Raw genomic sequence first — 15,487 nt, forward strand, 5'->3', positions numbered from 1 at the left:
GTTGGTAGAAGTGAAGTGCTTGTACAGCTTGTCTTAAGGACGTTGAACCTGCAAACTTAGTTGAAGAAGGGCAGAAAGGAGGTAATTTTTCCCTGTCTCCCGAAGGTACACTAAAGACGTCGCGCAGGTGGTAGTACCAAGTGCAAACACAATTGCATCTCAAACCCTACAGAATTGGACAGTGTTATTCATTTCTAGATGTTGAGCGTGGTGGGTTGTTACTCACTGTTACCAAAGTGTGGTAACATTGAGAAAATCACTAGCTTTTTCAAAGAATTTATTTTGCCAAGATTTCCGTTAGATGACTGAAAGGCTGCAGAATGTGGTAATGATGTCCATAGAAGCATGGCAGATCTACCAAGGGGCTTGCTACTGTTCGCCTTTACTAGTGTGGGCAATGCAATGACTGACGCCGTGTAGCGCCCTGACATTGCCCATTTAAGTAAGGCCAACAACAGAAATAGGGTGGGTGGTGGTGGTGGTGGCATAAACCGGCTTGCCGTTGTTGGTCTCACGAATGTGGGCTGCGTCACGACTGTAGCCAGGATGAGATGAGATGATGTGATAACAGAGATGGAATGATGACGGCCGAAAGTTACGATCTAAAGCATGGTGGTGGTGGTGGTGGTGAAGGTGAAAACTGCTCGCCGTGGTTGGCCAGGCTACGATCTAAGGCAGGCACTGCCAGAGTTGATGAGAAGTCCGAGCAGTGCTCATTGCCTTTGAGCGCGGCCGGATTCCTGGAGAAAGCAGACGAGGCTGCGAATTTTGGAGTATCTTTTCCAAAGCGCCTCTGGGATGTGGGATGTCATCGACCGTACAAGTCCTGCAATCGCCAAGGCATTTCTCCCGCACCGCAGCATATGCACCGCAATGCAGTAGGATATGCTCGATAGTTTCAATTTGCTGACAATGCAGTTTGCGTTGTCTAGAGAGCCAATCATTAATAGTTGTGATTTAGAGAAAGCGCTTCTTGTTCGCAACTTGAAGAGCAGGGTTTGTGCACTTCGGGAAAGTCCTTTCAGTGGGAGATCATGTCGATGATTTTCCAGGATGTCCCGGAGCCCAGGGTGCTGCATAAGAACTATCTCATTGATGACCAATTTTCTGTCGCTGTCTCCCAGGGTTGGCAAACTAGTGCTAGTGCTGTGGTGTGGAGCAGAAGAAAGTTGGTCCGCTTTTTCGTTGCCACTATTGCCGACGTGGGAGGGGATCCATTGCAGGGAGATGTCTCCACCGATCGTCCTGTGTTGGGCACATGACGTTCTGATACACCTTGCTAGAATGCTATTGCATGTGGGGTTCATCACCATTTGGAGAGCGCTACGCGAGTCCGTGAGGATCACAGCCTTGGTGATTCCCCTGACCTGTACCGCGTCTGCTGCATGTAATATTGCCAGAAGTTGAGCCGTCGTAGAGCATGTTGGGTATCGAGCTGATTTTCCTTGCCATGTCACATTTAACGATGGTATATAATAGGAGGAAGTAGCGCTCCTACACTCTGCGTCAACGGAGCCGTCTGTGAACACCAGAGTGTGAGCGTGAAAAGTGTCACTAATTAGGACCTCGGCAGCCGCATTGGTTTCCAGTGAGCTGGATTCGCCCTTCTTTCTTAGCCCTGGGATGTGCAACGAGATATTGGGCATTTCCTCACGCCATGGAATAGCAGATCGTGGGATACATTCGTCGTACGGTAGGGTGCAATTGGCGTGCGACCTAGCCAGGCGACATAGGGACGTGGTGAGGTGGCCTTGAAGACCGGTGAGAAACAGGGCAAAACCCAGTTGGTCATACCTTCACCCATGGTGTCATCATATTGGTCAGGTCAGCAACAACAGTAAGGTTATTACTATAATCCTTGCGCAAGAAGTGCGGCAATGTACCAGTCATCACCCTCGACTTCTTGATGTGTCCAATTGCACGTTCCACAGTTCTTCTTGAGGATGACACTCTTCTGGATCGGCACACCAGCTCATGTGGAAGTTGTTTCATTCCCCGTGTGAAGCTTGATCTAACAAGCTGTATGTTCCGTGAGAAGAACTCCTCATGGAGGAGGAATCCCCTGTCGGCAAGAACTTGATCTCCTTCTTGTAGCAAGTCTAACAGCCCTAAAAAAGATGTTCGGTAAAATAAAACGAAAGTTTGTCAAATACAAAATACGAAATATTTTATTTGACAAGTTTCAATTGGCACTGCAAGGTTAAACCTGTCTGTAGAATACGTCTGCAAATGTGAATGTTGTTGCACTTACCACTCCGCAGAACCAGTTGCCGGTCCGAAATCCTCCCTCCACAGGCGTGTGATATGAAACATACTGCTTCGAGGGGGTTCACAAATACCAGGTATTTCAACGTGCAATGTTGCTTGTAATTGCTCCAGGTTTCCTACTGCGTCTCCAAGTTTGTTGGTCTAATGAATGTGCATTACATAATACCCCACATGTTAAAAATAGAGACCTTTGTTGAGAAAAAATTTTCTCACCTTGCAATACACACTTCACTGCAATCGATGATGCATCGCAGCCTTGGAAAGTGGAGAGTGTCTTTATCCGCGACCCAGCTTCTCGCAACTTCCGGGGGAAAGCCACTAGCTCTTTTGCTATCTGTGAGGGGTGTCTCAGCCATACATCGAAAGCCTTCCGTAAAGTCTTGGGTGTAACATGGAAGCGATATGCTAGGTCCTGGAACGGTGTGTGCAGCCTGAGCTTCATGAGAACCATGAAGAACCAGGGCCATGAAGAGCCAGGGATACGAAAAGGTTGATCGTGGTGTGGGAATGACTGGGATAACTGTGGTGAGGATTGCCAAAAAATGGGCTTTTGACAGTCCTGTAAAGTAACCGTGAGAAGAAAAGAGTTCCCCTCAGTTGATGTCGTAAACGACATCACCATGCTTGCCGGTTTCTTCTGAAGCACACCATTTTGACGCTCCAGCTTTGCCACCCGTAGTCGCAGCGCGTTGTTTTCTGCATGCATTGCAGCACAGTTGGTGCACAGGTGCGATACTTGATATGTCTGTGCACCTGTAATAAATAAGCAGCATGTCTTGCTGGCTAAAGACCACCTGAGCTACATACTCAGGCAATGGCCAAGGAACACCAACTTACCGGTCCTTTTCACCTCATCAAAAGATAATGGTTGGCCTCCTGTAGCACCCATGTACCCTTGATCGGAATCTTCGGTTGGCATGCTGTCCCTTTCTTGCTTAGCTCTGTTCTCAGCTAGGGCCACGTAACGCAGGTGCCTACAAGAAGAGCAGACAAAACAGCACATGTACGGTGTTGCGCAAAACGCGACGACGACAGTCCACTCCGACGGACGGTAGCGCCCTAGCGGGCGTTTCGTTACTTGACTTCAAATTAACTGATAAATATTTCGCTGCACATAGAAAAGTTCTAGTGGCACCCAGAAGAAATTATTGCGGTCAAAGCATATTCGCGAAGCAAGCGCTACAAAGGCGCCCTCAGGCAGCAGCGGGCGGGCGAAAGCATGCTTCCCAGTAGAGTAACCTAGAAGACCGCGTAGGGGAACGGGCAGCTTTTCGTGAAGCCGTTGCATGTAGACGCCGAGCGGTGGCGCTGCCATAGCTTTCCCTTGAAGGTTTTGCGTTGTCGTCTGCCGCGCTCCGTTTCTGCGATATTTCGCGTGCTTGTGCTTTTGGGACTGTTGTATTGACATTTTTGTTTGCTTTCTAATGGTGCAGTATTATCGCCCTAAATAAGTGAAAAGTACGAGTAACGAGCACAGTTACGGGACACAGGTCGGAAGCGTGGGTGTCCGTAACACCGCGGCCGTAGAAATACTACAACTTTGTGTGAAAAGTTATGGTTTCCAGGCGGAAAAGATCCGTTGTTGAGGATCCAACATTGCTGTAGCATTCCCTTGAACGATTGCAGTATTATGGTCCCCGTTTCTCGTACTCTGCGAGTGATTTCATGTTCCGTAATGACTTCTCTTACCCGTAACCACCAGTAAAGCCGTTCTCGGCAAAGCTATATTGACTGACGTGGAATTAAGCAACGTTTTTTCTCTCTTGGATGTTCTGAAGCACTACGGGGAGGCACTGGTCTGTGCTTTCGGAGATTTTAACTCATAGAAGTGACTTTTTTTTATGGATGTAGCTGGAAGCTTGCAAAACAATTATTTGTGTCTATAATTTTTTTGAGGTGGTGAAACGCCGACGACAAAAACGTGCCAAGGGGCCCCGACGACGTTCTCCCTGTGGTGGAACAAGAAGAAGACATTGAGCAAAGCTGCAGTGTTGCAGCTGACTGAACTCGATCACGACAAGGTGGCGAACAGGAAGATTTTTAATCATTACCAGACCTCCTGCGCTCTTCTGGGGTTTGGGCTTTTGATTAGACAGACAACGTACGCCGGAGGCGCTATGTGCAGCGACTGAGCTTAACGTACCTCGCAGTAGCGCGCTTAGCTCCCCTAGATTTGTTCAGTGCCTTAGTGTAAAAAAAAAAAAAAAAACAGTCGCGTTACAATGTACAACGCCACAATCTCTGTTTCCAGCCGCTCGCGATAATCCAAGCAGCCAACGGCTCGTTGGGACATTAAATTGATCGTGGTAAGAATGTCAAGTATGCTGTCACGATGCAGCTCCTGGGTGCTGAAACAACTGGTAAAGACATGCTCTAGGACGTCCACGAAAGTGAAAGGTGTACGGAGTGATATAGAAGTCCGCCTCTATCAGAAAGCGATGTAAACGCGGATTCACTGACGTTCTGCCGGTCATTTCCCCACGTTGAGCTGTGTTATGCACTCGTCACACTTAGTGCTCAGGATGGACCTTCACGTCACATAACCCGCAACATAGTACACGAACCTCTGATCACTCTGAGTGGACGCGTACTATACATGGTCATTATGCACGTTTAGTTCCTGCAATGCGTCTTCGGCAGTGTTTAAATTCCCACACGAAATCAGTTCGTCAATTCACCTTTGTTTCTCGCTGAGCGCCATTGCACCTCGCGAATTGCTTGCACTTAGCAGCGTGAAGACGACAGCTGCTCTGAATTCCCGCCGGACACCGACTTGGCAACGTTGTAGAAGCTGAGACAGCTTACTGTCGCTAGAAACTGTTGAGGCGTTGGGTGAGTGTTGCGGTCTGAAGCCTGGCGTATAATTCCGAAGAGATGTTCAACAAGGTCTTGACTGAGTCTTGATGTCATTATGCATTTAAAGTCGACGTTCTGTGTCAGGTATTCCAGTAAAGACAGGGTGCTGGCTATCGTTACGCGAAGTCCCTCCGCCGTTGACACAGTCAGAAATCCTTCCCATTCATGTGTGAAGCTCCCATTCAGAGGGAAACACTAAGAACTCCGACAAGCTGTCACATGCGGCAGACTGTGGTCTCAGCGCTGCTGAAGAGTGACGTGATATCATCACCTGCACCAGATCGCGTATCGTCCTGCATGGTCGAAGGAAACGGAAAAAGAAAAATGCAGCTGAGGTACCTGCACTAACACTTATCTGTCGCTCCGAACAGAAGATCATCATAGTACGCCTGTACTTGTTTGCGAACTTACTACAAGAATGCGAGGAGAGCTTGTATACTTCCGTGAGAAGCCTCGGGCTCATTGCGGTAGAAGTTTAACTCGTTGATGACTCTCTCACCGAACAACTGAAACGCGTATGACATCCTCATCTTTTCGAAGTTGTTTGGCTAGAGGTGGCCTTGGGTGATGCATGGGTGGGTGGCTTAGCCATTGCACGAATGATGACATTACTACCCTCTTGTAAGAAAGAGAAAGAGGAAGAAGGGACACCTGAATGAGGCATGCGCGTATCGTTAGTTTATTGTTAGGTTGTTCTTCTAGTTGATTGTCCGACGACATTGCAGCTCTTCTGCATTAAAGCTTTGTTGGGAAACCTGGTCCTTTTCCTACATTTTCTGGTGCCGAAACCAGGGAGGCATCGCCTCATACGGACTACTGAATAAAGGACTCTACGAGCAGAACAAGAACATGGAACGACTCAAGAAGCTTCGAGCCCCAGTTCGTTCCTGTATAACCAAGTTTGCAGAGGACATTCATGATGCATTGCGTCGAACATCTCTGTCCACGAAAGAACTCAAGCTCAAGCTTTCACAGCTGACTTCGAAGGCATCTCTCCTGGCCGACATGCACCGCGGAATTGCAGCAGTCATTGAAGATGACGAGATAGACATGGAAGCGGAGACCTGCGATCAATACCTGGAGATTATAGTCTGGGCTACTCTAAGTGCCAGCCGGTACCTCTCAAGAGACCTGCCAGAGACTCCTGACGGTGACCGAGGAACTCCTGGAACAAGATATTCACAGGAACACGTAAGCGTTCCTAAGCTTCTCAAAACTGCATAGTGTACCGTCTTCTGAAGAATTGTCGTCACGGCAGTCGTTTCGGGATCACTTAGCGTCCGGAATACACGAGAAAGCAGGATCTGGAAAGAACCAGTTTGAGGAGATCAATGCTGCAGAGTCAGGAGTGAACGAACAAGGTACATGCGAGACCAAATCAGGAATAATCGACCAACGCTTGGATCAGACGTTTTCGACAAGCACAGGTGCGACTCTGCAAGTTAGATGGACGCATCAAGGAAGGATGGATGTTCCGACAACACATGTTATAACCTGTGCCTCGTCTCAAGATTTCACTGTGACACGGGATTCTGCTCCGGTGCAAGGCATGCACCTGCATGATGAACCTCTGATAGCAGACACTGTGAGCAGTCTATTCCCACTGTTAGCTCAGGCTGTAGCTAGAGAGTTTAACAAGTCCGGTCAGGAGGAACCAGCGCTTTGTGAAAAGGACTTCCGATTGCAAGCTCAAGGAAACTGTGCACGTTATGCAAGAGACCTTCGTGAACTGACACCATCCCACCACAAGGATGAATTCACTCTGTTTGTTAAGCCTGACGATGATGTCCACTCTCTTCAGCCCGTGGAGGATCCTGTTGCACCACTATCCCCACATCTTAATGTGGAACACGGTTACTGTCAGACCTTCCTTTCTATTGGACATCCTAATGGGTACAGTAAAATACAAGAAGACCATCAACCTGAGTTCTACAGAATACCTCCAGACGACGTTCACTGTCGGGCTACCTCTTCCGTTGACGAACTTATGCCTAGACAGCGGCTGACGTCTGTCTCGATCGTGCCAGAGATATCGTCCACGGTTCTTTCGACAAGTTTGCAAAGAGTGGCTGTAGGGCCTCGACGAGCTTTCGCCTATACAGCCAGGCTGTCCGCATTAAGGCTACTTCTACGCTACGAGAACAGAAGACAGCGGCACCGTATGGCCATGTGATGCGGAAACCACCGGACATTACAGTGCGTAGTTATGTACTACGCCACGCTCACCCGCGACCCGGAGTTTATGTAAGAAAGAGGAAGAAGGGACACCTGAATGAATCATGCGCGTATCCTTAGTTTATTGTTAGGTTGTTGTTCTAGTTGATTGTTACACGACATTGCAGCTCTTCTGCATTACATCTTTGTTGGGAAACCTGGTCCTTTTCTTACACGTCTATCTGCACCGCCTTGACGATGACAGGAGGGCCAGGGACGATGGAACTCACGAGGGCCGTGTTATTAAGCAGTGTCTTTTACGATAGAGAGCGCTTCACACAGAGTACAACCAAATGAAAACAAGCCGTACTTTTCTTGTACTTGAGTTACAAACAGGTGGTACACGGAAAAGAAAATTCGATGACTTTTACAGAAACTCAGAGGAAAAGAAAAAAAAACGCGCCCGCGGAACTGTGTGCCAGATTACGGGGCTTCCGTCCCGAGCCCTAACAGCTGTCGGGAAAGGAGCGGAGGACCCTACAAAAGGTTAGTTTCTATGTAGTCGCTATGCCAGCTAATCGTAGCACCGTGCCACAATGTGAGACAGCGAAACACACACTTGATTCGTCCTGGACAGACTTCAAAGGCATCCGCCTTCTACTCATCCGATGGAAATTACCCACATCTCACAAGCGGTGGATTCCAACCTGCGGATCTCCCGGTTTGCATCCGGGCGCGTTAACTACTAGTTCAACAATTGATCAGTGCTGCAGATCCTCAGCGATCCCCACCGGCTGCCGCCTCAGCTGCTGCAAACTCACGTCAGACGCACAAAGCTTAAAACGCAAAGCAACACTCTGCCGCCTCAGGTGCTGCAAACGTACGTGTTCGCGTCAAAAGAGGCGGACACGTACTCGCTCTCATCGCGCTTTCTCACATTGTTTTCCTTTCACACCAAGATTCACAAGTACGAACACACGAGCGGCATTTTTCCTGGAAAGAATCATTTAAGGCAGAAAACACGGATACACAGAGCCCCTACAACGACCTAAGTAAAGTAATTCTAGAAAATGCAACAGTTGAAAAGTGCCGCTGTGAAACTTTCAACCCACGCCTTCGGGCTTTTCGGTCACGACAAATGAAATAGAGGGACTTTTCAGGAAGTTCGTTCTACAGAACCGTCTATTGCGATGTACAGGAAGTTATTGGTGACACATCTGTAATTCTAAAGATTCTTTTTTTTTTTCAATAGCACCCGACTGCAGCTCACATGTGTTCTACGTTACTCCACTTTTCACTTATCGCACTGTTTGTGAAGCGCTCTGTAACGATTAAAAAGTACTGTACTACTGAAAGGTGCGTTCAGTATTCTGTTCCCAATAGCCGCTGTGGGAATGCCCTGATGCTTACACAGCCATCTGGGGTGTTAAAGGTTGGGCTCATAAGACCATTCCGCATGCACTTTACAAGGTGCGCAATGACCGAAACGAAGTGAAGGTGCCCATGCGGGTAACTGGATGTTGCACATTGCACTTCGTGCTTGACCTGGACGCGTAGGACGCCCATGCTTCCACATTTTACCGTTCCACGCCGCGCCGTCGCACGTTATAAAATCCACAAGCAGTCCTGCTTTCTCGGCGAAGATAACTGCCTCTAGTACGATTTTCTGAAGGAGGGTGCCCTTGATGTTTCCACGAGTGGCAAAAAATGCGAGGACCTGTGTACATTTGCCCACGAAGGGAAAAAACATGACCACCATTCCATGGTCACAAATCAAATGTCTCTCTTCTGGCGGGGCAAAAGGCCCAAGGTCTACAAAGCTTTCTTTGTGGCCGAATGGTGTGGCAGACAGGCGCTTTCTTTGAAAGCTTCATTTCATCTATAAGCAGGCCACCATGCCTTTTAAACTGGTCCATGGCGCCTTTCTTCTCCTTCAGCAAGCTGAGTACTTTGGTGCTGGAGCCAAACCCCGTCCTGTAGCATCTCATGTACTTTTTTTATAGTTGTCTTGCTTGGGAGGACAAGGGTCTTTTGCTGCCTCATATGTTCATAAAGACGTGGGCTCTTCATCTTCATGATTTGACTCGAGCGCCCATTCCTTTATGTACTCCATGCCCTTTGTGCTTTTCCGCTTTGTAGTCTTGAAGAAATGTAGCGCCGCCTCTCGTTGCTTCGGCGACAGAATTTCAATGCGTTCGGCAAAGACGGCTTCCTCGACTTTTTCATTCTGTGCTCGCATTGCTGCAAGGCTCTCTTCCATTGTGGAAATACGTAAGCGCAGGCGCCTTGCTTCCTGTTGGCTACCTTCAGGCACTGCATTACAGTCCATTCCTTCCGGACGTTCATTCTTTTTGTTCGGGACTTTCTTGTTAGCAGTGCCTTCCTCAGGTACCTGCATACTTTGCATGCTGTTCCTGCAAGACACACGAATGGATAAGTCACGTTTCAATATGCTCACTATCACAGAAGTTCCTTGCATAAAAGTCGAACTTTTCCATTTCTGGCATCATTACGTATATTTTATAAACTACTTCGAATCATCAGCGGAAGCAGGTACGTGCAAATAAATAACGTGACCAATGTGTCAATTCACTCAATCCAGTACAATGCAATTTTCTGTGTGCTACAAAGCCTGTCGTGGCATCCATAATTTCAATATATAACCCCAAAAATTGCGTGTCAGATCCTTCTTCCTTCTCCCCTCTTTCGATCGCTATTCATTAACTCTTATCATTTTCCCGTTTGCGTTTTACTGAAATTTTCCGCACAATTTTTGATCATTACTACAGGAAGTGTGGCAAGCAAAAATCCAGTCACCTGAATTGGCAACAGTTGATGTGCACTTCCTGCTGTGGAAACCCTCATGTGATAGCAGAATAGATTTCTGCAACCGTTCAGTCAGACTCCCGTCACAGTGAGAAAATTTGCAGCTCGTCATTGCACCCTTGCATAGGAATGCAGAGTCAGCTTCCTCCAGGATCCGCTCTGCCTTCGAGACTGTGAGCACAGACCTTTCGTCAAGACACTTCCTCAAATAATAGCAGTGTGCATCGAATCCGTTGTCGTCGTTTGCGCAGAAGGACACAACCTTGGGATGCGTGATCTCGTGCGGGTGATTGCTTCCTTGTGATGCCACATAAATAACCCCATCGTGCAAGTCCGCAATGCTGAGCTTCGACCAGTGCTCTGGTACCGTCAGTTGCCCTGCTAGCTCCAAAGTCAATTCAGTGTGTGCTGTCATCGTCCTGCCCCATGTGCGACGTCGCAGCCTCCGCCTCGTCAAGATCTCGACTGGATCTTTTTCCTGAGCTTCTGGCAACTCGCTTGCAGTGTTTCGTTTCCTTTCGGGACGCCGACGTGGCGTTTTCCTCGAGTAGTGCTCGGGTGGTGGTGGTGATGGTGAAAGGGCTTGCCGTTGTCGGCCTCACGTATGTGGGCAACGTCACGACTGACGCCCTGGGGAAATGTGCGTCCTGGGCCGACTTCTAGGGGAACTGTGCCGACATATGCCTGAAAGCGTCTGAGGAAAACCCAGGAAAAACCCCAGACAGCACAGCCGGCACCGGGATTCGAACCCGGGTACCTCCCAGTCTCGACGTGAGACTGGGAGGTACCCGGGTTCGAATCGAGGTAGTGCTCGGGAAGGTCTGGAAGAAGTGCGGGGACAGCACCCGGAGCCAATGCGGGCTTTCCGCGAGGAACTCTCACTTCTTGCCCGTTCACGAAGTGGACATAATCGCGCAGTATAAACCTCGGCTAGAAATGTTGCTCACATACCGCTGATATATCTGTCAGCGGCTTCTCCAACCGCTTTAAGTTCCTCTCCCATTCCTTTCTGAGGTTCTCCTCTTTTGGAACACGGAAAAGCGAGAACTTTTGCTCGTGATGCGTGCGGGCGTAGCCGGTGCTCCTGCCGGGCGCAAAGCAAAAGGTCCGTGTTTTCTTTTTCCGCACTGCCATTTATTCTCGCACGTGGCACAATATACTCACTGTCGTTCATAAAAGGAACGAATCGGCGTTCAAAAGTCACAAATGTAATGCCGTCACACAGCAAGCGCGCAAAACACCGCGAGATCAGAGCAACGGAGTAGCAGATGACAGCCAAAATCTTCAAGGGAAAGCTACCGCAGCGCCGCCTCTCGGCGTATACATGCAGGGGCTTCACGCGCTCCATTGGAAACATCGAGGAAGGAAACACAGGAGGCGGCCGTTTCGAGCAGACAGTGCCAGCCGCCGGCTCTAAAGCGAAACGCACCGCCTCGAAAATATTGTCGCCACCGGCGAGCCAGCTCGGAAGATATCTGATTGGCTGCGCATTATATGTATAAATATTTGGATGCTCATTGGTCTCCAAGAACTGGCGTCAGTTTCCTTCGCGCTGATTGGGCAAGAGTCATTTGATTGAGGCGCGCGTATCCAAACGATCGGTCGAACGGAGGAGAAAGAAAAACGACGGAGGAGACATCACGTCTGTCCGGCCACGCGTGTTCTCTCGGACTTCGGACTGCAACCGTTGTGCACGCAGACGTTAGGGGTAGTTTGAGGGTTTTGAATGTTTTAGATTTAGATTGTGGCGAACTGCTAATGTGAGAACGGAATGGCACATCCACCTGATCATCACAACAGCGGGAAGACGAACATGACATGGAATCCCTGCACCTCCAAAGGACGCAGAAATCGTCAGAGAGGAAGTCTGCACTCTTTCCAACGTACTGCACGTGAACGGTATAGCAAGTTTGATTACTTTTTTGTGACCAAAGGAAGTAATGCAGGTTTATCACGTTAAGTGTATCACGTACAACATTTACGAATCACTCGGTACGTTAGCGGCGTTTCATTGTGCAGTGCATTGCCGTAACTTGTACGTTTCTGATATGCCGCTAATCAAATCATGTGTGGTTATGCTAGTTGCTCCTCATGCACGTCGCAGCCGTTCATTCCCTGTGATCTACAAACATTCGTGACAAATGCGCTTTGGTGTTCAAATACGAAATCAAGATCGATTGCCTATCATAGCAGTGATTTTCGTGCAGAGTTACGGATCATCAATAGATTTTTTTTTTTAGTTCTCCCGCAGCCATCGGCAACGACGACGCACATAGCTCAGCATTGGCTTCTGAACTGCCCTTCCATGTCGAAGCACCTAAAGCTCCAGTGAAGCCTGTTACAAGACAAAAGAAGATATGTACTGTAGCTTTTTCGAGGCAGTTCCTGAGGACAAATAAACTTGATTTGTCATACACCATCGCTTTTTGATTGTCTGCTTTGGGACAGCATGATCGTTGCTGTACAGCAATCGCCGAAGACAAACGGACGAGGCTGGGGGTTAGGGGGGACGAGAGGAGAGACGAAAAACCAGACGAGAGAAGGGGGAGGAGGTTAAGAAAGGAGGTCGGTCTACGCATGCGCACTGGGTCCCAGCCTTTTTTCCCGCGCAGCAGCTCGGGGACGCTGTGAGTGGCTCCTGGAGATCACGTGGTTTAAGCGCCCGCCATTTTCCCTGGACCATTGCGTAAACGGGAGCTTCCGGCGGATGACAGTGCCGTGTATGCCAAAGGGAGTCTGGCCATTAATGGGACCTGCCTATACCTGGAGCTCCTCACACTTTTTCAGCTCTATGGCCAATCACGAGCAAAAACAGTACTCTGTTCAATGTTAGTACAGTTCACTGTTAATACCAGGCTATCCAAGCTCTATTCACTGGGTGCCGACATTTTCGGGAAACTGGATTGGATTAGATTGAATAGGATATTCCCTGACGACCTACCGACATAATGGATTTTGCGTCCACTTTTAATGGCGCCACCTGGATGGAGAGGGTCATGTCGGGAAGACGCTGAATAGCAGAAGTAGCAGAAGCAGAAGTGCATGCTAGCAGAACCGATTGACCGGCAGAACCGCTGCTTGGAACAGGCTGCCGATATTATACGTATTTTAACTATGAAAACTATGAAATATAACAAGATTGAATCAAGAACGGGCAAAGGTGTGTAAATAATAAAACTATGTCATCAAATGCAAATGTTTGGCCATCCGTAGCGTTTTCCTTGCTATTTGCCTGTCATTGCTGTCTTTACTAGGCCTAACAAGAATGACGAAACATTATTTTCAGGTAAAAATCACAGTGGAGCGTAATATAAAGGAACTGTCAAGTGAATTTCAACCTAGGGTAATCTTATGATCTTACGAAAGCCTATGAATAGTACATCTCAGTTACGAAATATTTCTTTTCAAATCCCTTTTTTCTTTGGGTAATCGAATTTCAAAGATTACATTCGAGCACAAAGCTCAGTCTCCCTCAGCAACAACACTGGGTTGGCTCGTGTCGGCTGCGGCTATAGTCTCGCCTTTCTCATCTGCGTCCCCGTCTGTGGCGAAGCCGTAATGGCCGAAATGTTGTTTTGGGGTCCACGTCGTGTGATGTCGATTTTTCCAAACGATGCCCTCGTGCTTGCGATACTCTAGCAGTCTCTAGCAAACTTTTATTCTGACGAGCGCACGCCGGAGACGCAACATGACACGATATCATACGCAGAATCGTTGACAGAGGATGAATTACCGTCATCGCCATCACGGAAACTGTTGAGAACCTCACAGCGGATATATGGAATTGGTCTTTCGGTTCCTGTGTCCTTGCGGCAAATTTGTGCCGACGCCGACTGCAGAAGAATGCATTTGTTGCTGCGAAATGAGACGTTACTGAAGCAGCGCAGCGATTGCATTACATGAAATCTGTACTTTGAAATACTGTGGCTGATGATTGAGGTGCTTCAGGTGTCCTACTGCTACGTGAGAGAAAGCGACGAGTACGCTCTTATCAGGCACACCGAAGTGAACAAGTGAGTTCATTCATGTGTGCTTTAGGTTTGTTATCAGTAAAGTTACATATCATAATTTTGCGCTGTCCACGACACATGCAGGAAGTTTCCGTACGTTGCCTACAAACAGTTTTACCAGGTGGCTCTGGGAACCATTAGGAAAGCACTGGAGAAAAGTCCACAAAGCATTTGCTGTACATGCCATAATGGAAAACTTTCCTTCTGAAGACTACAAAGGTCTTTGCCTTTTTGACATGTGATGCAATAGGTGCATCACACGTAGGTGGTCTGACGATGTGTATGTTTATTCGCTTTCACTGAGATGCTCCCACTTTTCTTTCAGGTGCTCATGGACAGCATTGAATGCCTCCCATCTTGACAGAAGTACACTGGGTGGTTTGGTCGCGAACACTGCTTGATCACAACACTATCCCTTTCATGCACAATAGAGGCCTGCCATATACCCTCCTGGAGTAACCAGACAGCCACTACACAGTCAAATACATTCTACAAACATCAAAGCTTGTAATGTTGCTTTATTGATCACTGCGTTTATGAATGAGTATACAAGTGATAGCAGTAAACAAACAAACAAGGAGAACATCCCCATACTGCGTCCATATCAATTTGCAAGTGCTACACTCTGCACCAACCAGTAACGCAATGTATGCATGCTTTTTTTCTTCTGTTCAGTGCACGGGTGCTTGCTACAAACACGTTCTAGTCCATAAGCTCTAAGAGAACATAGGCTGTCACCTTGCCTATCAAACATCTCGAGTTCACGACTTCATTAGTACAAGGAGGCCTCGGGTGGGGACATGCGGACGTCTTCAACAGTCGCTTCTCTTCAGAGGCATCCCTATCATTGACAAAAAATTTAGACCTTTTCTGTGCACATCCACCTTTGCAATCGTTTCTCAATTTCTCATTATAAATTTTCCATGTTTTCCCGCATACCAGTCCAATTGCAGTCATTGGTGCGGGCTCAGGGCTTTTGCAGACCGCTACTATTTGACTCTAGCTCACATCTTTGCACGTTGTTGGTGTTTCACTCAGGAGGTGATCCACATCCTCTGCAAAGATAAGATAATATGGTCATTCCACATGCTCTTTATATCGAAACATAGTCCGTCATGGCTGTCATGGATGTTGAAAGCGTGCCGGGTCAACCCTAGACACATGATGATTTGGAACTACACCTGTAAAGGTGGTTACAAGTATGCTGCATCCACAGGTTTAGCTCAGGACATGCACGAGAGTTGACCGCAGCTTCAAGTCTTTTCTTAAGTCCTCTGTTACAAGATCCACTTGCGGACTACAGGGCCAAGCAGGGCAATTACATATTGCAATTGTTTACTATAAGTTACTACAAGCCTGTTCTTTTTAGCTTT

The 15,487-nt window shown here is 48.0% G+C and overlaps 1 protein-coding gene across 1 annotated transcript; it reads right to left on the minus strand.

Moving 5' to 3' along the window:
• Positions 1–353: 353 nt before the first annotated feature.
• Positions 354–3,202, minus strand: LOC135383124 (uncharacterized). The gene is made up of 5 exons (XM_064612731.1): positions 3,106–3,202; positions 2,888–3,021; positions 2,482–2,827; positions 2,252–2,409; positions 354–2,108 (listed from the first exon to the last, which is right to left on the minus strand). The coding sequence occupies exons 1-4, from the start codon at positions 3,185–3,187 to the stop codon at positions 2,348–2,350; spliced, it is 624 nt and encodes a 207-aa protein (XP_064468801.1). The 5' UTR covers positions 3,188–3,202; the 3' UTR covers positions 354–2,108; positions 2,252–2,347.
• Between the last annotated feature and the right edge of the window lie 12,285 nt (positions 3,203–15,487).

This window comes from Ornithodoros turicata, chromosome 2 (assembly GCF_037126465.1).
Source record: "Ornithodoros turicata isolate Travis chromosome 2, ASM3712646v1, whole genome shotgun sequence".
Lineage (NCBI taxonomy): Eukaryota > Metazoa > Arthropoda > Arachnida > Ixodida > Argasidae > Ornithodoros > Ornithodoros turicata.

Excerpts from the sequence above, each read along its gene's own strand:
- LOC135383124 (XM_064612731.1), bottom strand. The coding sequence starts at position 3,187 with ATGCCAACCGAAGATTCCGATCAAGGGTACATGGGTGCTACAGGAGGC. Across the intron at positions 2,828-2,887 it reads AGAAGAAACCGGCAAGCATG|GACTGTCAAAAGCCCATTTT; the intron begins GTGATGTCGTTT and ends GTTACTTTACAG. Across the intron at positions 2,410-2,481 it reads AGTGAAGTGTGTATTGCAAG|ACCAACAAACTTGGAGACGC; the intron begins GTGAGAAAATTT and ends CACATTCATTAG.